The sequence below is a fragment of the Vanellus vanellus genome (assembly GCF_965231255.1).
Source record: "Vanellus vanellus genome assembly, chromosome: 2".
NCBI lineage: Eukaryota > Metazoa > Chordata > Aves > Charadriiformes > Charadriidae > Vanellus > Vanellus vanellus.
The window spans coordinates 107,181,932-107,199,336 of NC_138906.1; the positions used below are offsets into that span (position 1 = coordinate 107,181,932).

The 17,405-nt window shown below is 37.3% G+C and overlaps 1 protein-coding gene across 3 annotated transcripts in view; it reads left to right on the forward strand.

The window, feature by feature from the left end:
• NETO1 (neuropilin and tolloid like 1) overlaps positions 1 to 16,028 on the forward strand; it is a gene marked incomplete at its 3' end in the record, with an annotated part of 67,765 nt that extends 51,737 nt beyond the window's left edge. For 2 of the 3 annotated variants that reach the window (XM_082479829.1, XM_082479830.1), the window contains exons 8-10: positions 10,462 to 10,575; positions 12,913 to 13,471; positions 15,944 to 16,028. In XM_082479829.1, the coding sequence (XP_082335955.1) occupies positions 10,462 to 10,575; positions 12,913 to 13,471; positions 15,944 to 16,028 (758 nt within the window). Of the gene's footprint in view, positions 1 to 10,461; positions 10,576 to 12,912; positions 13,472 to 14,631; positions 14,693 to 15,943 lie in introns of those variants that run through there. The other variant, XM_082479831.1, reaches the window with a different exon arrangement.
• Between the last annotated feature and the right edge of the window lie 1,377 nt (positions 16,029 to 17,405).

The following is a 17,405-nucleotide window of genomic DNA, read 5'->3' on the forward strand; positions in this document are numbered from 1 at the left end:
CCAATCTCCAAAACTATTAATATTTTCTTCATGCCGACTAGTCACTGAAGTTGTTCCCAAACAAATGATGTAAATATTCAGAATAGTTTTTATTCCAAGCATTTATAGTGTGCAATACTTTGTAATCCAGTAGATATAGAGCACGGGATTCAGAGACAGGAAGACAAGTATGAGTAGTCATGACCTGTCCTGTTGCATGACTGTGACTTTTGTCTGATCTCCAAGCTATAAAGCCGCTATGTTTCACTTTGCCTTTACACAACGTGGAAAATAATACAGCTCTGAAGGTTTTTATCAAGCCTAATCCTTTTCTATGAATTTGATTTTGTAGATCTTGTTATGATGGGCATTTGAAAAGTACCTTATGATTATTTTATCACAGATGCTGGGTGTGTTTGTGCATATTCCAGAATGCACATATTCATAAACATATAGCTCAGATATTGTTAAGCAAAGAATTTAGTTAATTTTCTGTGAGAGAAGTTTCCTAAAAGCCTTATTTGGCATTTTGGTCAATATTCTCTCTGTTCACATTGCCTGCATTCATATGTTTATATGATTTCTGGACTCAGATAATAAACATAACAGCTTTTGAAAGAAACAAAAAGCTAGCCAGTTAAAAACAAAACAAAACAAAAAACGAAGTAAACCAACAAACCACAAAAACTCCCTCGACAAAACCCAATAATCCCATTCACTAAAAATGATTGACTGAGGTAATCACCCGTGAAAGATAGCGATTTGTTTTCTTTGATGGAAATAATGCATATTTGGTCCCTTGAGGAAGGAGTATATGCATTTATTTTCACATGCTGGTTCCTGTTCTTTTTAAATGTATTTTTTGGTTTGTGCATCACATGTCTGACAGGGAGATTTCTGTGCGGCTGGCAGTAGTTGGAATGAAGGCACAATCCTACCAAACACATTCTTCATCTGTATTCTGTGTGTGTGTAGCCTGCAATGAGGCAATGAGACTCTGTTGAGAACAGCCTCCGTAATTCCTTAATTATGGCTCTGATTAAAAATTTCTGACAGTCTACATGCCTGAAACTGCATACACCACTGTACACTCACACTGCAGCCTTAGGGTGGATTATATTTTTCTTGTCTGTAAATCAGGCCAGGGTCTAAAAGATATTGAGAACCCTCAGTTGAGATGATACCGCCCTTTTCTCATTTCTGCAACTGGAGATGTCTTGAATATTCAAGATCTGATTCATTTTTTTCACAAGGCATCCTGATCTGTTACCTTAGAAACAACTGCATAGACACTGGAGGTTCACAGCATATAAAGAACTGGAGAGTGAAGACTGTGATGACTAACTTGAAATTAAGGTTTGAATAAGTGTGTCTTTGCAAGGCTTTCAGATTTTAAAGGAAAGTGAGGAAAACTGTGGGTTTTTTCTCTTATAGGATTCCGAACGTTTACCTGACACGCTACACCTTATGAGCTACTCCGTTCTTGTAAACAGATGGTAGTTTATACTGTATGGTATTCTGACTGGGAAGTTGAAAATATTAACAGGATGCATTTTCTGTAAATTTATTCTGAACAGTCGTCGCACGCTGAAAGCTGAAAATTTATTAAGGGCTCAATTGTGCTTTGAGATATGTATACACAGGCTGCTCATAAATATTAGAAGAAACTGCAGTCGTGTTTTTAATGCTGGAAGTTGACTTTAAAGATTTAAAAGTGATGCCGATTGTACTTTCAGTGCCATGCCAGTTGTCCGTAGGCGCTGCCCTATGCCGCAGCCTGGTGCTGGCTGTCAGGAGTCAGCTAGAGCAGATGTCCGGTGTGCGCACCGCGATACACAGCTCAGAGCATGTAAACTGCAATGTCTTTCAGCAGTGTGTGGGAATAATTAGATCATCTGCATGGAAGAGAAGGAATGTCAGTCCTCATTCAGGGAGATAAGCATCAGGGAACAGACACCTGTGTTTCTGCTCGGGGACAGACAGGGAAAAAGCTATTTTGTTGACCTATAGCCAAGAAAGAAACAAAATCGAAGATGACATTATGTTGTGGCTATGTGCATGTGAAAGAGTGATAAAGTAAAATTCCTGTATTTACTGTTGCTGTGGGAATAGCCAGGAGGCGTTGTGATCTGTAGCTCCCCAGGTTCCCCTCCTTAGCGTGGAGTTAAGTTGTCGCGATTGCAGTCTTCCCTAACAGAAGGGTCTGTGAACTGGAAGTGTTTGTTTTGTGGAAACAGACTTCTTAGCCTGAGGAATGCTTTCTTTCTGTGTAAGTCTGCTCAGTGTTAATTCTTCTTATAGAGCCGTTTCCCGGGGACTTGACGTTTGCGTAGAAGAGAGAAATCTTAAAGGCATTTCTTTTGTGATGATTGTTTTCATACGGTTTGATGAGAGTGCTCCAATTACATTTGAAATATATGTGTCTTTTTTTTGTTGGTGTCTAAAAAGTGGACTTACAAGTTTCCAAACCTCTGGCAGTGATGGTCTGCAGAGCAGCAGTGCTATAAATATGTCTGAAGGAAACGTATACGGTGCAAGAAGTTGTTAAATTTCCTGTACCAGAAAATCAGTAGTGATTCTTACATCGTCAAAACAGTAGCAGAGCTCTAAGTAACACTTAGTAACCAATTCGTTCTAAATAACTGATAATTTAGAGTGATTTGATATTTCGTGATCAGCCTTATTAGCTATTCCAACTCTCATTATGGGTTTTGTCTGCTTATGTCCTTACCTTTTTAATCTTTAACATATCTTCTAAGCGTATATATCTAATCATATTTTTGTGTGGTAGTCACTGTCTATAATAGATTTCAAATGTCCAATAAATTAATGTAAGAATTGGAAAAAGGAAAGCAAGAAAGCTGGTATCATCAAAAGGTGTCTGTTCATCTGGTAAGAAGACTTGAAAAACGACTCTTTGTTTTTTCACCCGCTGACTAACTGTTCATTTCATTTTCCATGACTGTGAGAGTGATCTCCAGCCTGATTAATGACAGACGTGCTACACCTACAGCTTCTTCAAAGAGCTGCTCCTGAGCAGACACACCTACGCTTTAACCTAAAAGCAGATGCGTAGAACCAGGGCGTATGGGATAAGAGAAAAATCCCTGTGTATGCACAGCAGGCAAGATGTTCATTCTCTCCCCTCCGACTGCTGTTTGGTAGCACTGCTTCCGTCTCCATCCATAACCCTGCATCGAAAACCCCAGACCAGGAAAATATCATTCCTTCTTTTATTTTGTTGTCCATTTGAGCTCTAAGCCTGTTTTTAAAGCCCTGTCACATATGGCTTTCCTAAAGGAGCACAAGTTCTACCATTCTTATTTTCTTTTTATTAACAAAACCCGTATTTGGGTAGAAATCTAGGGCCACGTTTAGAAGAGTAGTACACGGCTTTATCAAGTAACAGCACTCAAATCCTTGTTTACAGCCAGAATCCCTGAAGATGATCACCCCAGCATGGGCGATTCTGTAATGGGGAAAAGGCACTGCAGATATGCAGTACTAATGACTGTGTTTATTGTGGTAATGCAAAGGGAACTACTGAGAAAGGGAATGACAAAGTGATAAGTGCAACGTGTGTGAAGAGATGGCTTGCATGTAAATAGATTGCAGCTTTGCTGGTTTTGCTTCCTGCATCCACTCTTAACATCTGTATTAAAAAAAGAAAACAAGAAAACATTGGGATTGCCTCCTTACCGGTGAGCGCTTATCTGTGATTTTTTGCCCCTCTGTGCTATTTTCAGTTATCTCTGGTGAAAAACCCTCACTGGCTAAACATCCCAATGCCTCTGTGCCCCTGAAAAAAATAAGTGTTCATGGTGCCATGCATGTGTAACCTGAACACAGACTGGAGCTCTGAGCACATGCTCCTGAGCTGCCATTCTCTGGTGAGTTCCTAAAAAAACCACAAAACCACATATAACTGGTTTTGAAAAACTAGATTATCGATGTGTATCTGTATTAACTATCCATAAAATTACATTTATCTTGAACAGAGCTGTCTAAAGGTGGCTGAGAAAGAAAAGTCAGTATTAAGCACATTTCATTTTCAAGTTTCTAATAGCTGTATTTTAATAAGATTTTTTTTTCATTAGTGGCAAATGAGAAGATAAGTAATTTTACTTTAGGTAATATACTTGTAGTGTACAGTACTAAAACCATCTTAATAGTTTTATAATTTTAATAAAATAAATGAGAAAGTCACTCAGCATGACTGATAAACTGTTCCTTGGAGAGGCTGAGAGAAAACTTCTTCCTCTGTTTCAAGGATGATTCAAGGAACATCTGAAGAATTTCTTTTTTCTTTGTTTGTGAAGGCAAGAAAGCTCTATATTTCGGCAAGGAACAAAGGGAAAATCCAAATGATCTATACTTAAAGAATTCATGTGCAGAGCACGATGCAGTGAGCTATCTTGAGGATGCGAGGAGTAGGTGTGAAACGTCTAACAAGTTCAGTGTAAAATATTTCTCACATCTAACCATTATTAAGGTTTCAGAATTCACCCTGAGGAGAGAGCAAGACCTCTCAAAAATGTTATGGGAAGAAGGGAAGGAAGTCCAAAAATAGCAAGTAGGGTAGGACGTTCATCTAAGATTAGGGAGTCCCGGACTGAAATCCCTGTCTTGAAACAGGCTCAAAGGGCAAATACACACAGTTCAACGAAGCACGACGTAGACGCCCAAGCTAGCTTGCTCACAGCTGATTCACACCCTAGAAGCAAAGGAGCGGCACTAACTCTGCATGGTGCTGAGACACGGCGTAAATGCGCTGGGGAAGGCACTGCACTGAAGCGGAACAGCCAGGCTTCGCACCAGGCCCACAGCAAGTCAGCTTTTGACTTCATCTTGCAAGAATATCTTGACCTGGCCGTGTTTGCATTTTATACCCAATGCCTGACAAACTGATGCTCAACACACATAGATAATCTATTTTATTATTAATGTCGTAATATCGCAGTAGAATAATAATTATTAGTAACACACAGAATATTTAATTGCTATAGTGCTTTATAAATATTGCTATTTTATAGCATAAATGAGCATGTATTACTTGTGATTTTTTATTTTATTGCCTCAGTGAAAGCAGTACATTTTTAAAAAATATAAAATATGAATGCTTTTATTTCATGTTACTTGGTTAACATGGCATATGGAAGAACTATTAATGCTCTTTATGTTTCTCTGCCTTAGGGCTATCCAGGATTAAAAGAATTTGTAATCATTTTGCATTAATAAATGAAAAAGTATAGATTATTGAATCCACGTGCATTCCCAAAACCTTCCAATAGTAAAAAAAATATAGACAACTCTATTGGCTCAATTTTTATAAGTTTTGAAAGCAGTAACCTTCAAATACTAAACTGAGGCTTTTTTGAATACTGTGATGGTAACCTTCTGGAAATATGTTCATTATAACAATCTCCTAACTTGTACTAGGAACTAAATATATTCACATGCCAGATAATAGAAATAGGGTTATTGTTATAGGATTTTTTAAGATATAGGTTTCCTAAACCTAAAAAAGACTTTGTGATATCATGTCTCTTTCTGCTAACGCACTTGCTTATGTATCTTCTAGGATAAGTGCACCATCTTGTGTTCAGTATAAAAACTTGTTGCAAAGCAGAAGATGCTACATTATAATTAATTCAATAACTATAAAATCAGTTTGTATATTAAGGTAGAAGATACCCCTACGCATACCACAGACATTTTTAAAAATAAAATATAATTAAAAATAATGTAGCATGAAATTGTTTTAAGTTATTTGTTTTGTGTATATTATTTTATAAAAATTAAAATTTTACATAAAATAACTCTTGGTTTAAATCCAAACTGGAAAAAGAACCTTTAATAATATTTTTTTCTTTAATTGGTGATTTAATTTAAATTATAGTGTTTTCATGCTGTAAAAATCTAACAATTTATCAAAGACTTAAAGTTATTAAAATACATCAGGTTGAGTTATATATGTAGTTCTAATTTGCTTACTTGTATTATGGATCATTATGGACTGCTCATTGTGCTAAATATGCCATCATCTCACTTATTTCTAGGCCAGTACCTTGGCAGAGCTTGACTCAAGGCAGCTTCAGGACACAGGAGAAATAACATAACTGTGTGTTCCCAGCTGTTATTTTTAATCTAATTATGAACCCATCTTTTCAGAGAGTGACAGAAGGGTTGAGGTTGGAAGGGACTCCGGGATATCCAATCCTCCTGCTCAAAGCAGGGTCAGCTACAGCAGGTTGCTCAGGACTATGTCGAAGTGGGTTTTGTGTATCTTCAGTGATGGAGAGTCCACAACCTCTCTGGAAAACCAGCTCCTGCACAGTGTTTGACCAGCCTCAAAGAAAAAGTTTGTTCTTGCATTTAAGGGAAATTTCCTGTATTGCATTTAGTGCTCATTGCTTCATATCGTGTCTCTGGGCACTGCTGAGATTAGAGCCTGGCTCTGTCTTCCTTATTCCCTCCCATCAGGTATTTGTACACTTTGATGAGAGCTCCCCCGAGCCTTCTCATCTCCAGGATGACCAGTGCCAGCTCTCTAAGCACCTCCTCATAGGAGAGATGATCCAAGCCTTTAATGGTCTTTGTGGCCCTTTGCTGGACTCACTCCGGTACGTCCATGTCTCTCTTGTGCTGAAGAGTCCAGAACTGGACACAGCACTGCAGATGTGGCCTCATCAGTGCTGAGTAGAGGGGAAGGATCACGTCTGTCAACCTGCTGACAATACTCTTTCTGATGCAGCCCAGGATACTGGTGGCCACCTTTGCCACAAGGGCACATTGCTGGCTCATGGTCAGCTTATTGCACACCAGCACCTTTTCTGCAAACTTGCTTTCCAGATGGTCAGTCCCCGGCATGTACTGGTGCATGAAGTTATTCCTCCCCAGGCACAGGACTTTGCATTTCTTTTTGATGATCTGCTCAATAAGGACAAGGGCCTGCAAATGTGAAGCTTCTTCCAGCTATCTGAAGAAGGTTTCATGTACTTCTTTTCCCTGATGAGGTAGTCTGTAGCAGACAGACACAAACAACAATATTGATAGCTGTGGGCCAACACTGGGCTGACCACTAATCCTGAACCAAAAACTCTCACTTGGCTGCTCATCCATGTGCGTTCCCGCTGCTCTCTCATATGAAGAGCATTTGCATAGTCATGGAGAAGACTGTAGACTGATAGAGTAGGGCTTCTGCTGGGTGGAGTGGTTTGTGCTGCTTTATTTAGTTGAAGCTAACGATATCAGTAGCTTCCTTTTATGAAAATGTCCACAATCTTTTCTTGGGTTAAAACGTTTATGTGTTGAGGCATTGTCATAGATGACATTCAAGCTATCAAGTGTTGCTGCCACATACCTTGTCTGATTGATTTAGCTCACGTCCTCGGTTCTGTGACAGCTTCAGGAAAGCATCAGGACCAGATCCCTCTACTAGTTCATTTACCTTTTCACTATTACTAGAATGTCCATGATGCAGCATCCCAATACCCCTTTGCAGTGCCTCTTCAAGGGCAAAACCCCCTAGTTCCTCCAATGTGCAATGGGACTGACAAGTTTTCGGCTTCCCTTGATGGTTTCATTCGTTCCAACAAAAAGCCTTCATGAAAGTGGGGAAAATACATTGATTTCTTGTCCAGAGAAGTTCAAGTTCAAGAAATCACAGAGAGGACTTGACTATACTAATTTTATAAACATGAGCAAGAGGGGGTTGTTTGTCATTAGGTTTAGGAATCTTACATTTGGGTTTCTCTTATGCTAGGTTTGCTGTACTTACTCTGAAATTGCGCTGCCTCACTATTCATCCAGTTTTGACATTTATTCATGTACCATCTCTTTCCTTCATAGTTCAACAGCACATTTTAGATAAACTGAAACTTTATTTCTTTTTTCTTCCTTTCCCTCGCCTTTCATTTCTACATCTCCCTGACATCACTTTGCATAATTCTCATAATTCCTCTTCTTAAATCTGTAAAAAATATCTTTTGTACTGCTCTTATTATTTCTCTTTTATTTCTGAAACATTTCCTAATATTTTTCATTTGAAATAAAATCTCGTCATTCCTTACAGTGCAGAATGTCATGTCATCTATTTCTTCTGTGCAGTTCTGTCTTTCTTCTTCTTCCTTTCATTTCCTTTACTACCTTCCTCTAGTTCCTACTTTTTTACTTACCACCACTGTACTTCTAAATCCCTTTATTTCTGCCTCACGCAACTGTCCTTCCTTCCCTTAAATTGTTGTCTATTCTTTTGGGGGTTGTTTTTCCACTATTAATCCTTTCTTTGCTGTTGCATTCATGATTAAACGAAACTGATTTTAAGGGGACAAGAGCAAGTCATAGACATTTAAGAGGTTCTGCCTGCTCAGACAGAGCACTCTGTCCTCACCACTTCACTTCTAAGGCCTTTCATGTTACTCCACACAGTTTTTGATATTTTGGTAGGTTTTTTTTTTTATTTCTCCTTTATGACTTTATTAGCTTAAACTTTCCTAATCTTACAGTTTGGGGTTGTGTTTTTTTTGTTTGTTTGTTTGTTTTTCCCTTACTCCCCTGACACTCCTTGTACTTTGTCCATTTGTCATTTGGGTCTTCTTTTCTTGTGCAGTTCCTACTTATTACCCTGTATTTTGAATGGGTGGCTACTTAGATCTTCTTAGATTTCCCTTTCATAAATTCTCTCCTTCTCTGTTTCTTTTTTGCTTAGAGCAGGCAGCGAAACTCTTTCTGTGTCTTGGAAAGAATGAGTCCCAAAAGATCCTCGCCTTGCCCAGAAACAGGGATTGCAGCTAGAGTGTGAAAAGATGATAATACCTCTGGTGGGTCCTCTGTATAATGTGCCACAGTATCCTCCAGGCTCAGCCCTCACTGTCCCCAGATGACAGTAACAGATAAGGACTGTCCCAAAACACCCTCCCTTGCTAATATACAAGCGTGATGCTTTGCTCTTTGTGTCCGTTCTCAAGAAAAATCCGTCCTGTAACAAACTAACACCTGACCAGGGTCACTTAGGAGGTAGTATACCAGATTTTTCCAAAAACTGAACAGTGGGCAGAACCAGTCTGGCTGAGCAGTCTCCTGCATTGGCAGAAGATACAGTGTATGTATACTGTTGTATCTGAGCGGATGGTTGAGTATTTGAAGGTGTGTGCAAGTTTTTATGGCATATACTATTTGTTTAACAGGCTATAACTGCTCTGAAGAAGCCATTATAGTCAGTTATGGGTATCTGAACCTCAGCACTTATTGAAAAGTAGATTTCTTGACATGATATATGGTGTCATTAAGTTCTACAATATAAATCCTTTGTACTGTCCTTAGCAAACCACTGAAGCAGTCATCTGCTCTGAGCCAGTCTCCGCACTATGCATAGATGTTGTCATAGGAACTGCTTTTAAAGTTACAGAGGCGAAAAATTGCCGTGAAGCATCAAATTCTAAGTATCAATAATATGAGGATCATAGTCCTTTATGATTAGTTAAGGGTCTTAGGTTATTTTTTAACTTTCCCTTAAAAATAATTATAATAATACTTTTGCGTTGTTTAAGCCACAAACAAAAAGAACCCATAAACAGTGACTTAACACTGATAAAGTTTGTAGCTCTTTTTCTAAAGGGAGGAAGGTCTTCTGGTTTGTTTTAATAAAGGAAATATGAGGACTAATTTATCTTTACTATTTTATATAATTTTGGAGAGGTATCTTTACAGCACCAACACCTAAGGATCTCCCAACACAGTTTAGCAGCGTGTACAGTTCCTTCTGACGGCTTCCAAGCTGCTTCTTCACAGCAATAGTACATGGCCTTCAGTAAAGCCTTCATCTTGCGGCTTTAATCTTCATGATTCTCCTAGGCCATGGGCTTCAGGGACACTGAAGACTGTTGTCTTTTTTAATCTTCACACTTGTGATCAGAGGGGTACTTTTTTACTGCAGCCTTTTTATGAACAAAACGGGTTTTAAGATAATTTTGTTTTCTGTATGTATAAATGTTCAGACGCTGTTGATACGGGCATTAAAGTACATATCTTCTTTGAGCCACACAAGTTTTCTTGTAAAACTGGAGTTTCAGCAACAAACTTTGAAACAAATTATTTCCCATACACCAGATCTGGCTGGAATACAGTTAACTTTTTTTTCATAGCAGCTCATAGGGTGCTGTGTTTTCAATCTGTGGCTAAAACTGTTGATAATACATCGGTGACCCCCCACCAAGGTCTGGGGCACCAGCCCACATGAAAGTCAGACTATGGGAAAGCCCATCCATCTTAGACAGAACTGAAAATCTCTTGCCACAGAATAATAAACAGTGCGTGACTTGAGTGCTCTCAATGCTGTATGTCAAATATTAAATATGCTCAAGGAACCTGTGTTGTATAGCTTTTTTCTGTTACGGAATACATGTTCACTCCTAGATGCGTTTGTTGCAGAGAGCTGAGTGATTTACTACTTAATATCAGCTTTTTCTCTCTTGTTTTTAGCCCCTTGTGAAGCCAACACATTCTTTTGCCACAGTAATATGTGTATTAATAATACATTGGTCTGCAATGGACTCCAGAATTGTGTGTATCCTTGGGATGAAAATCACTGCAAAGGTAATGTGTAGAATTGGAAATGCCAAGTCATTTAGACCGTGTGGGGTACAGCATATTATCCTTAGTTTCTTGTTAAGTATGTGCCAGATGGGTCAAAGCTCAGGAAGAGTAATTCAGGGAGAGCATACATCAAGCAATAGAGAAAACGAAGAGAGGTAAAAATGCCAATGGATTTTACTTTCAGTGTTTGCATTTGTTTTGCTTGGTGTTGATTTGTGCTGGTTATCTCCTTGTGGCTGGTTATGTCCTTCTGGCAGGTTTTCTGATCACTTGGTCTCTGTTTCCCTTACAATCTGAAATGTAATTAAAAGCCGTATTTTCGTTCCTTTTTCATAGTTACCTTTGTAGTGGAGTAACATATGGGTAGCAGGTGTCTTTTAGCTGCATGCCATACCCATAATAGCCCAGGTGGGCTAAAAAGCCAAGGTGAAGTGGAATTAACACTGTAAGAAACCAACCAAATCTACCTATAATCAAATGAAATTTAAGAACAAGGAACAAGCGCAGGAAACCGGGCATAATGTCTATTTCATAGGTAGGGACTGCTGATGTTCCCAACCAGGTGGTGATAATGGTTTCTAAACATCGCTCTGTGTTTCGGGGGGGTGGGGGTGGGAGGGTGGTGGGGGGGGTGGGAGTGGAATCTGCATCTGTGTCGTCTTCAGAGAAAATAATTTAACTAACTTACATTGCAGGCTAGGGAGACAATTTGCTTCCTTCCCTCCTCCCCCTCTCACTACGGCCGATTTGTTCCTGGAAACATGGGATATACCAAATTTAGGAACCAATCAAGAAAAAAAATTCAGAATGAGGTGGATTAGCAGTCAGCTCATAAGTCTGCTGAAGCCTGTAAAATCCTGACAAGCAGTGCAATAGGGTAAAACACAAATGAAAGCATACTTCAAAAGAACACAGCAAAACTGTGGCATGGAATACTATTCTTCAAAGAAACTAAACATGCGATTGGGAAATAATTATCTGCTCTCTGCTTCTCCAGCACAGAGGAAAACAGAAAACCTTCCCCACTCTTTAATTTCCAAAATCATTTTAATCTTTCATTTGCCAAGTATGTTTTTATTGGGTCTTGTGCATTTATCCTCTCTTGTTTTTCTGACTAGAAAAAGGAGGTTTGCTGATTCCAGCAAAAAGGTTGTTTGCTGCTGCGTTGCTTTTCCTAACTCTGCTACTTCCCCAGAGCCCGTGTCAGTCAATTAGAGAAACCCCAAGTGAATCTACAAGAGTAGGCAGTACTGAAAAATACATTTTTGGTATCTAGGAGATTATGAAGAGATGGATGTTATTGTTTTGGTGCCAATAACTTTCATTTCAAAGGCTTTTTATTAAGTCCTTTGGTATGTTTTAGGTTGCCAGGAGAAATTACACTAAACTGGGTGCTGAAACTCAATCACGGTTGTCGAGTCTTGCTATGCCTGTGACAGACTGACGTGAATGCTTTCAGCTTGGATTTCTACAAGGCTCAGTCACCGTCTCATGTGTCTGCAGCCATTTGAAAGCAAATAACACAGAAATACACACAACAGTAGGGTGAAACTATTTTTCTTTTTAGTATTTTACTGCATATATTCCGTTTTTCTTCATGCACAACGCTGAATTTGCTAGCTAACCTCCTAGAGGCCCCTGAGTAAAGTGTAGTAAGTAGAATCAGCTTTTGGATTTTTGTGGGTGTTTAGAAAAGTTGGGGTAATTAATAGGTCAGGAACAAAAGAAATAACTTGCACACTTTTTTTTTCCTTTCTGAAACCTCAATTTGAATAACTTTCCTTTTTTTTCCTGATTTGTATTTTTCATTGACTACTGTCAACGGTCCCAGTCAGCTCATAAATATTAGGACTTCCCTGAATTCCTAATACAAAGAATAATTTCTTTTTAAAACCTGGAAGTCTTGCCCTTTCATTGGTCCTAATGTCCTAGATGCATATATTTACTGGAAGAGACAGAAAATAATGAAAAGAACATCTGTAACAGTCTTGGGGGCTTTAGCAGGCAAATGGAGTTCAGAGGTGACATTAAAGCCATCTGCTTGTTATGCTGGTTGCTTTTTATAAAAAAATGTAAATATTTCTTTCATCTTAAGGTTGCAATATACCCTGAATAAATCACTTTCTGAGCAAATAGGCACACAGAGGACCTGTGTGCTGTTTACTTGGCTTTCACGAATACCTGATTTCTTCCTTTTTGCTTTTTGTCAGGGAGATTGATTAAGTGAACTCAGACATAGACTGGGCTTGGCTTTGCAGTAATCTGTGAACCCATCACGGTTGGTTTTATTCTTGAACTGCAATTAATGTTGTGCTTTTTTTTTCTCCTGTCACACAGAAAAAAGAAAAGCTAACCTATTGGACCAACTTACCAATACCAGTGGGACTATAATTGGGGTGACTTCTTGCATTGTGATCATCCTCATTGTTATCTCTGTTATAGTACAAATCAAGCAGCCTCGTAAAAAATTTGTCCAAAGGAAAACAGACTTTGATCAAACAGTGTTCCAGGAGGTCTTTGAGCCTCCTCATTATGAGTTATGCACCCTCAGAGGGACAGGGCCTGCAGCTGACCTTGCTGATGTTGCAGATGACTTTGAAAATTATCATAAACTGCGGAGATCATCTTCAAAATGCATTCATGACCATCACTGTGGATCACAAGTGTCTAGCATTAAGGGCAGCCGTAGTAACCTCAGCACAAGAGATGCTTCTGTCTTGACAGAAATACAACCCCAGCCTGTAAAACCACTCGTTCAGCCCATGAACAGGAGAAATATCCTTGTCATGAAGCATAGCTACTCACAAGATGCTGCAGATGCGTGCGAGATAGACGAAATTGAAGAGGTACCAACCACAAGTCACAGGCTGTCCAGACATGATAAAGCTGTTCAGCGGTCAGTATCAATAGATTTTTGATGAAGACTATTGTGTAAGGACTTGATTGCCCAACCATATTCACCCTTTATTCAGTAAAGACATATTTTCTTTCTTCTTGGTTTATTGTTTAAATTTCTGTTTCCTGATAGCACATACCATTATATTATCTCTCTCTTCCTGCCTCTCTTTTCTCATCTCTGCTCCTGTTTCCTGAAGGGTCCTGAATCTCAGTTTTACCTTTCTACTTTATATCTTTCTTTTTCTTTTACTGTTTTACACACACCCACATGCATACACACACAGGTCAACAGAGAACAGGTACACTTTCTGAAAACCAAAGAAGATTTTGTGTGAATCTAGTTTTTGAAAGAACCACGTACATGTGGTTATCTTGTAACTGAGGTGGCCTTGAGTATCATCCTCTGGTGGTCTAACATCTCTAAATCAATACATCAATAAATAAAAAACACATGTATCCATTTTGATGCATGGCACAATAATGTGAAACACAATCCTGGGGTAAGGAAACCCCTTTTTCTCATGAAACATTATCTTTTATATAATGAATGACAATATTTGCAAAACTTTACTGTATATCTGTTCCGTTATTAATCACAGTATCTTGGCTTGTCATTTTAACATATATATTGATTAGAACATGAGACAGTGCAGTGAATAGAAAATACTCATATATTTACAGATAATAATGTAGTTAAAATGAATCTTTCTAATCAATAAAAAAGGAGTCAAGCATGATATTTTTAATAAAAGAGCTATTTCTACTGTATAATGCACTTTGAATTACTGTAAATGCGAATGATTAAAAGTTTACAAGTAAAAGAAAAAGAAAATCAGAAACATTTATGAACCATTTATTTTAAAAAGAACACAGAAACTTTTAATATATATTTGTGTTTTCTCCTGCATGCATTATTTATGCACTTCTTGTGACTGTTTACATGCCCTCCATATTTTCTTTGCACATCAAGGCATTTCTGTCTCTTAAAAAAAATAAGTTATTTGCTTATTTTAATCTAATTGCATGTCAATGTAAGTTACTTCATCAATATTGATCAGCTTATCGTGTTGTACTGTTTATTAAGTATCTATATGCATATATTTCTTTTTTTTCTATGCAAACATTATTATTTTGAATGAAATAGCCATAACATTCCAGGTTCTGCCTCATTGGGTCTCTAAGCAAACATGAGTCTGAGTACAACACAACTAGGGTCTAAGAGACAAACTTGAGGTAAGTAAACATACCTATACAACAATTGAACCATCTGTTGCTTTCCATTTTATTTGTTATATTGCTAAATTGCATGTTAGTTCTTAAGTTATATGTCACCTTGTAAGGAGAGAGCCAGGTTTAAATACGGAGAAAACGGAAAGACAGATGACCACTTTAGCATTGTAAACTGAGCAAAATCTATTAATTCCTTATTCTTGATAGCACTATAATCATCCCCTACCTAAATACAATCTTAATTCCAAATGCATTGTAAAGACAGATGCTTTGCATGGCACTGGTGTTTCATTTATTTTCTTGTTTATGAAAATAAAATTTAGAGTCCAAGCATGCGAAACAGTATGTAAAACTTGGCAATGTAACTCAAGCCAGGAAGATGTGGAACTATCTCTTTTCAGTTCATTTTATTCATTCAACCCTGTGAAGTTTGAGGGAAGGGTAAGTGGTAGCACCGATAAATTTAGAGATTCTGTAGCACTGGTGTCAATGTCTGCAAATTAAGTTTCCTTTTTTGAGTCTTTTCCTAGGCTTTACATTTTGTATAATTTGCTATCAACAATCTCAATAAACGTAATCTCAGATGTTTATAATGAAGTTATAGATAGCCGTTAGTCTTTCAATTTGTATATGTGTATATATATATAAACAGATATGTGTATATACATGTTTATATGTATATATATATGTATACAGCAATTTTACTGGGAAATAATCTATTAATGCTTTTATTGCTTCTAGATACTTCAGGTAAATATTTGTCTGTATTTTTCTGCATAGAAAAAACATATTTTAACTTTGTTTCGCTTTCAGACAATTATGCATGCAGTCATGCAAACTCTGAATGGAAAAACGTATAGTGAATTATTTCAGCTGTCTGAAAGAGGGAGTGGGCATGTTTCTAATTTCATTTCATTGCCTTTATCCAAACCTAAGAAGTACAGACATAGCTTACTTCCTTAACAAGACATTCCCATTGCACAATAATATGTTTCTTTTGTAATTCTGTTGCTAGCCACCAAGTGCTCCTTAGGTTTTAAATACATTTGGAGATTTGCTGCAAACTCGAAGAAGAAATTAGCTCCTAAATGAGACTGCCCTTTTTTTTTTTTTTTTTTTTAATCTTAGTTTTAATTCAGTTGACATGTTTTAGGTCTGTTATTTACTTGTATGTTGTGTGATATGTGGAAGAAGATTTACATTGAACTTTTGTTATATGTACGTTGTTTTCATTATATAGACTGCTTGAGAATAGTGCGCTCCTGGGTGATTTTGAACGTGCTACAATGAAATGTGAAACTATCGTCCTTGGAAACACCAGCTAGAGGTTTTATGGACTCTCTGACCAGCTATTCTCATATCATGACAAAATTCAGCAAACAGTGTTGAGTAAAATTACTAGAAGGCAATAAGACTTTGGTTATTATGCTTATTGGTCATTTATCTTTTTCTTTTTCTCTTTTCTTTATGTTGCAAGTTAAATTCCCAGTTTCAGGAACAATTTATTGAAATCAGGTATTTAGCCATTCATAATCACTTCAATAGAAATGTTTGTTGGATAAGCATCTAGCAATATGACTGAATTTGACATTGAGAAAATAATCTGCATGTATGTTACTGAATATTTGAGTTGGAAAAATCCCTTTATTAGATACATTGTAAAAAGCATGCATTCACAATTATTGCTGTTACTGTTCCATTTCTGTGTCATATGCTTGCTACTTGTAACTTTTTATATAAAGATACATAAAACAATGTATGATAATTTCTTACCCTGAGTTTAATGGCAATGTTTTCTTTTACCAACTTTACAAAGCTTGTGTAATTCGGGAGATTAAGCTGAAAATGTAGCTTCGAGGAACTTGAAACCCAGATACATCAGAGAATCAGCGGTCCCTCCTCCCTCACTTATTGAAAAGCAAAAGATATTAATATCTTAAGATTTAAATGAATTCATAATACATAAAGTCGATCACCTAATTTCAGTTAAAAGGTTTGTGATAACCTTTATGTCTTTATGTTCAATTCTGTACTCTTAATTAATTTATTTCCATGGCAGTTATTAGGAAGTTTTCTTCAGTGTAGCACAGTAGCAGATTTTTATCAGTTATACAAATGTGATGGCTGGACTCCAGTTTTAGAGATACAGATATAAACCACTTCCTTATGCGAGACAAAATGATATTCATAAGTCAGGCTACCAAGATTAGTAACCGACACCAAAATGAAACCTGACAGGTAAAGATATTAAGGAATTCTGGTAGGCTGGAATGCCACGATTATGTAAAGTTGAAAACCCCCTCAGTAAAGAACTCGATAATGTTGCGTAAAATCATAGTTTCATTATCTATTTAAAGTGTTATCTTCCAAATTCTGTTTCAAAACAAATCCTAGTTCCTTCTTAAACATATCATGTCATTCTTGGTTGTTAGGTTTTTCTGTATAAAAGATTCGCTTGTTTTATTGAAAAAGTGGGAAGAATTCAATGGATCTTCCCAAAGTATAAATAGATGGGGAAAAAGAAACCTGAAACGCTGACATAAAAAATAAGATAATCTATATAAGCTATTTAAATATATAGCACATAATTTACATAATTAAAAATGCAGGAAACCTGATTTCTACAAAACAATTTCCACAAAACCATTTCTACAAATGTGATTTAGGAATGACATGAGAAGAAGGAGGGTTTCAGGTATTTT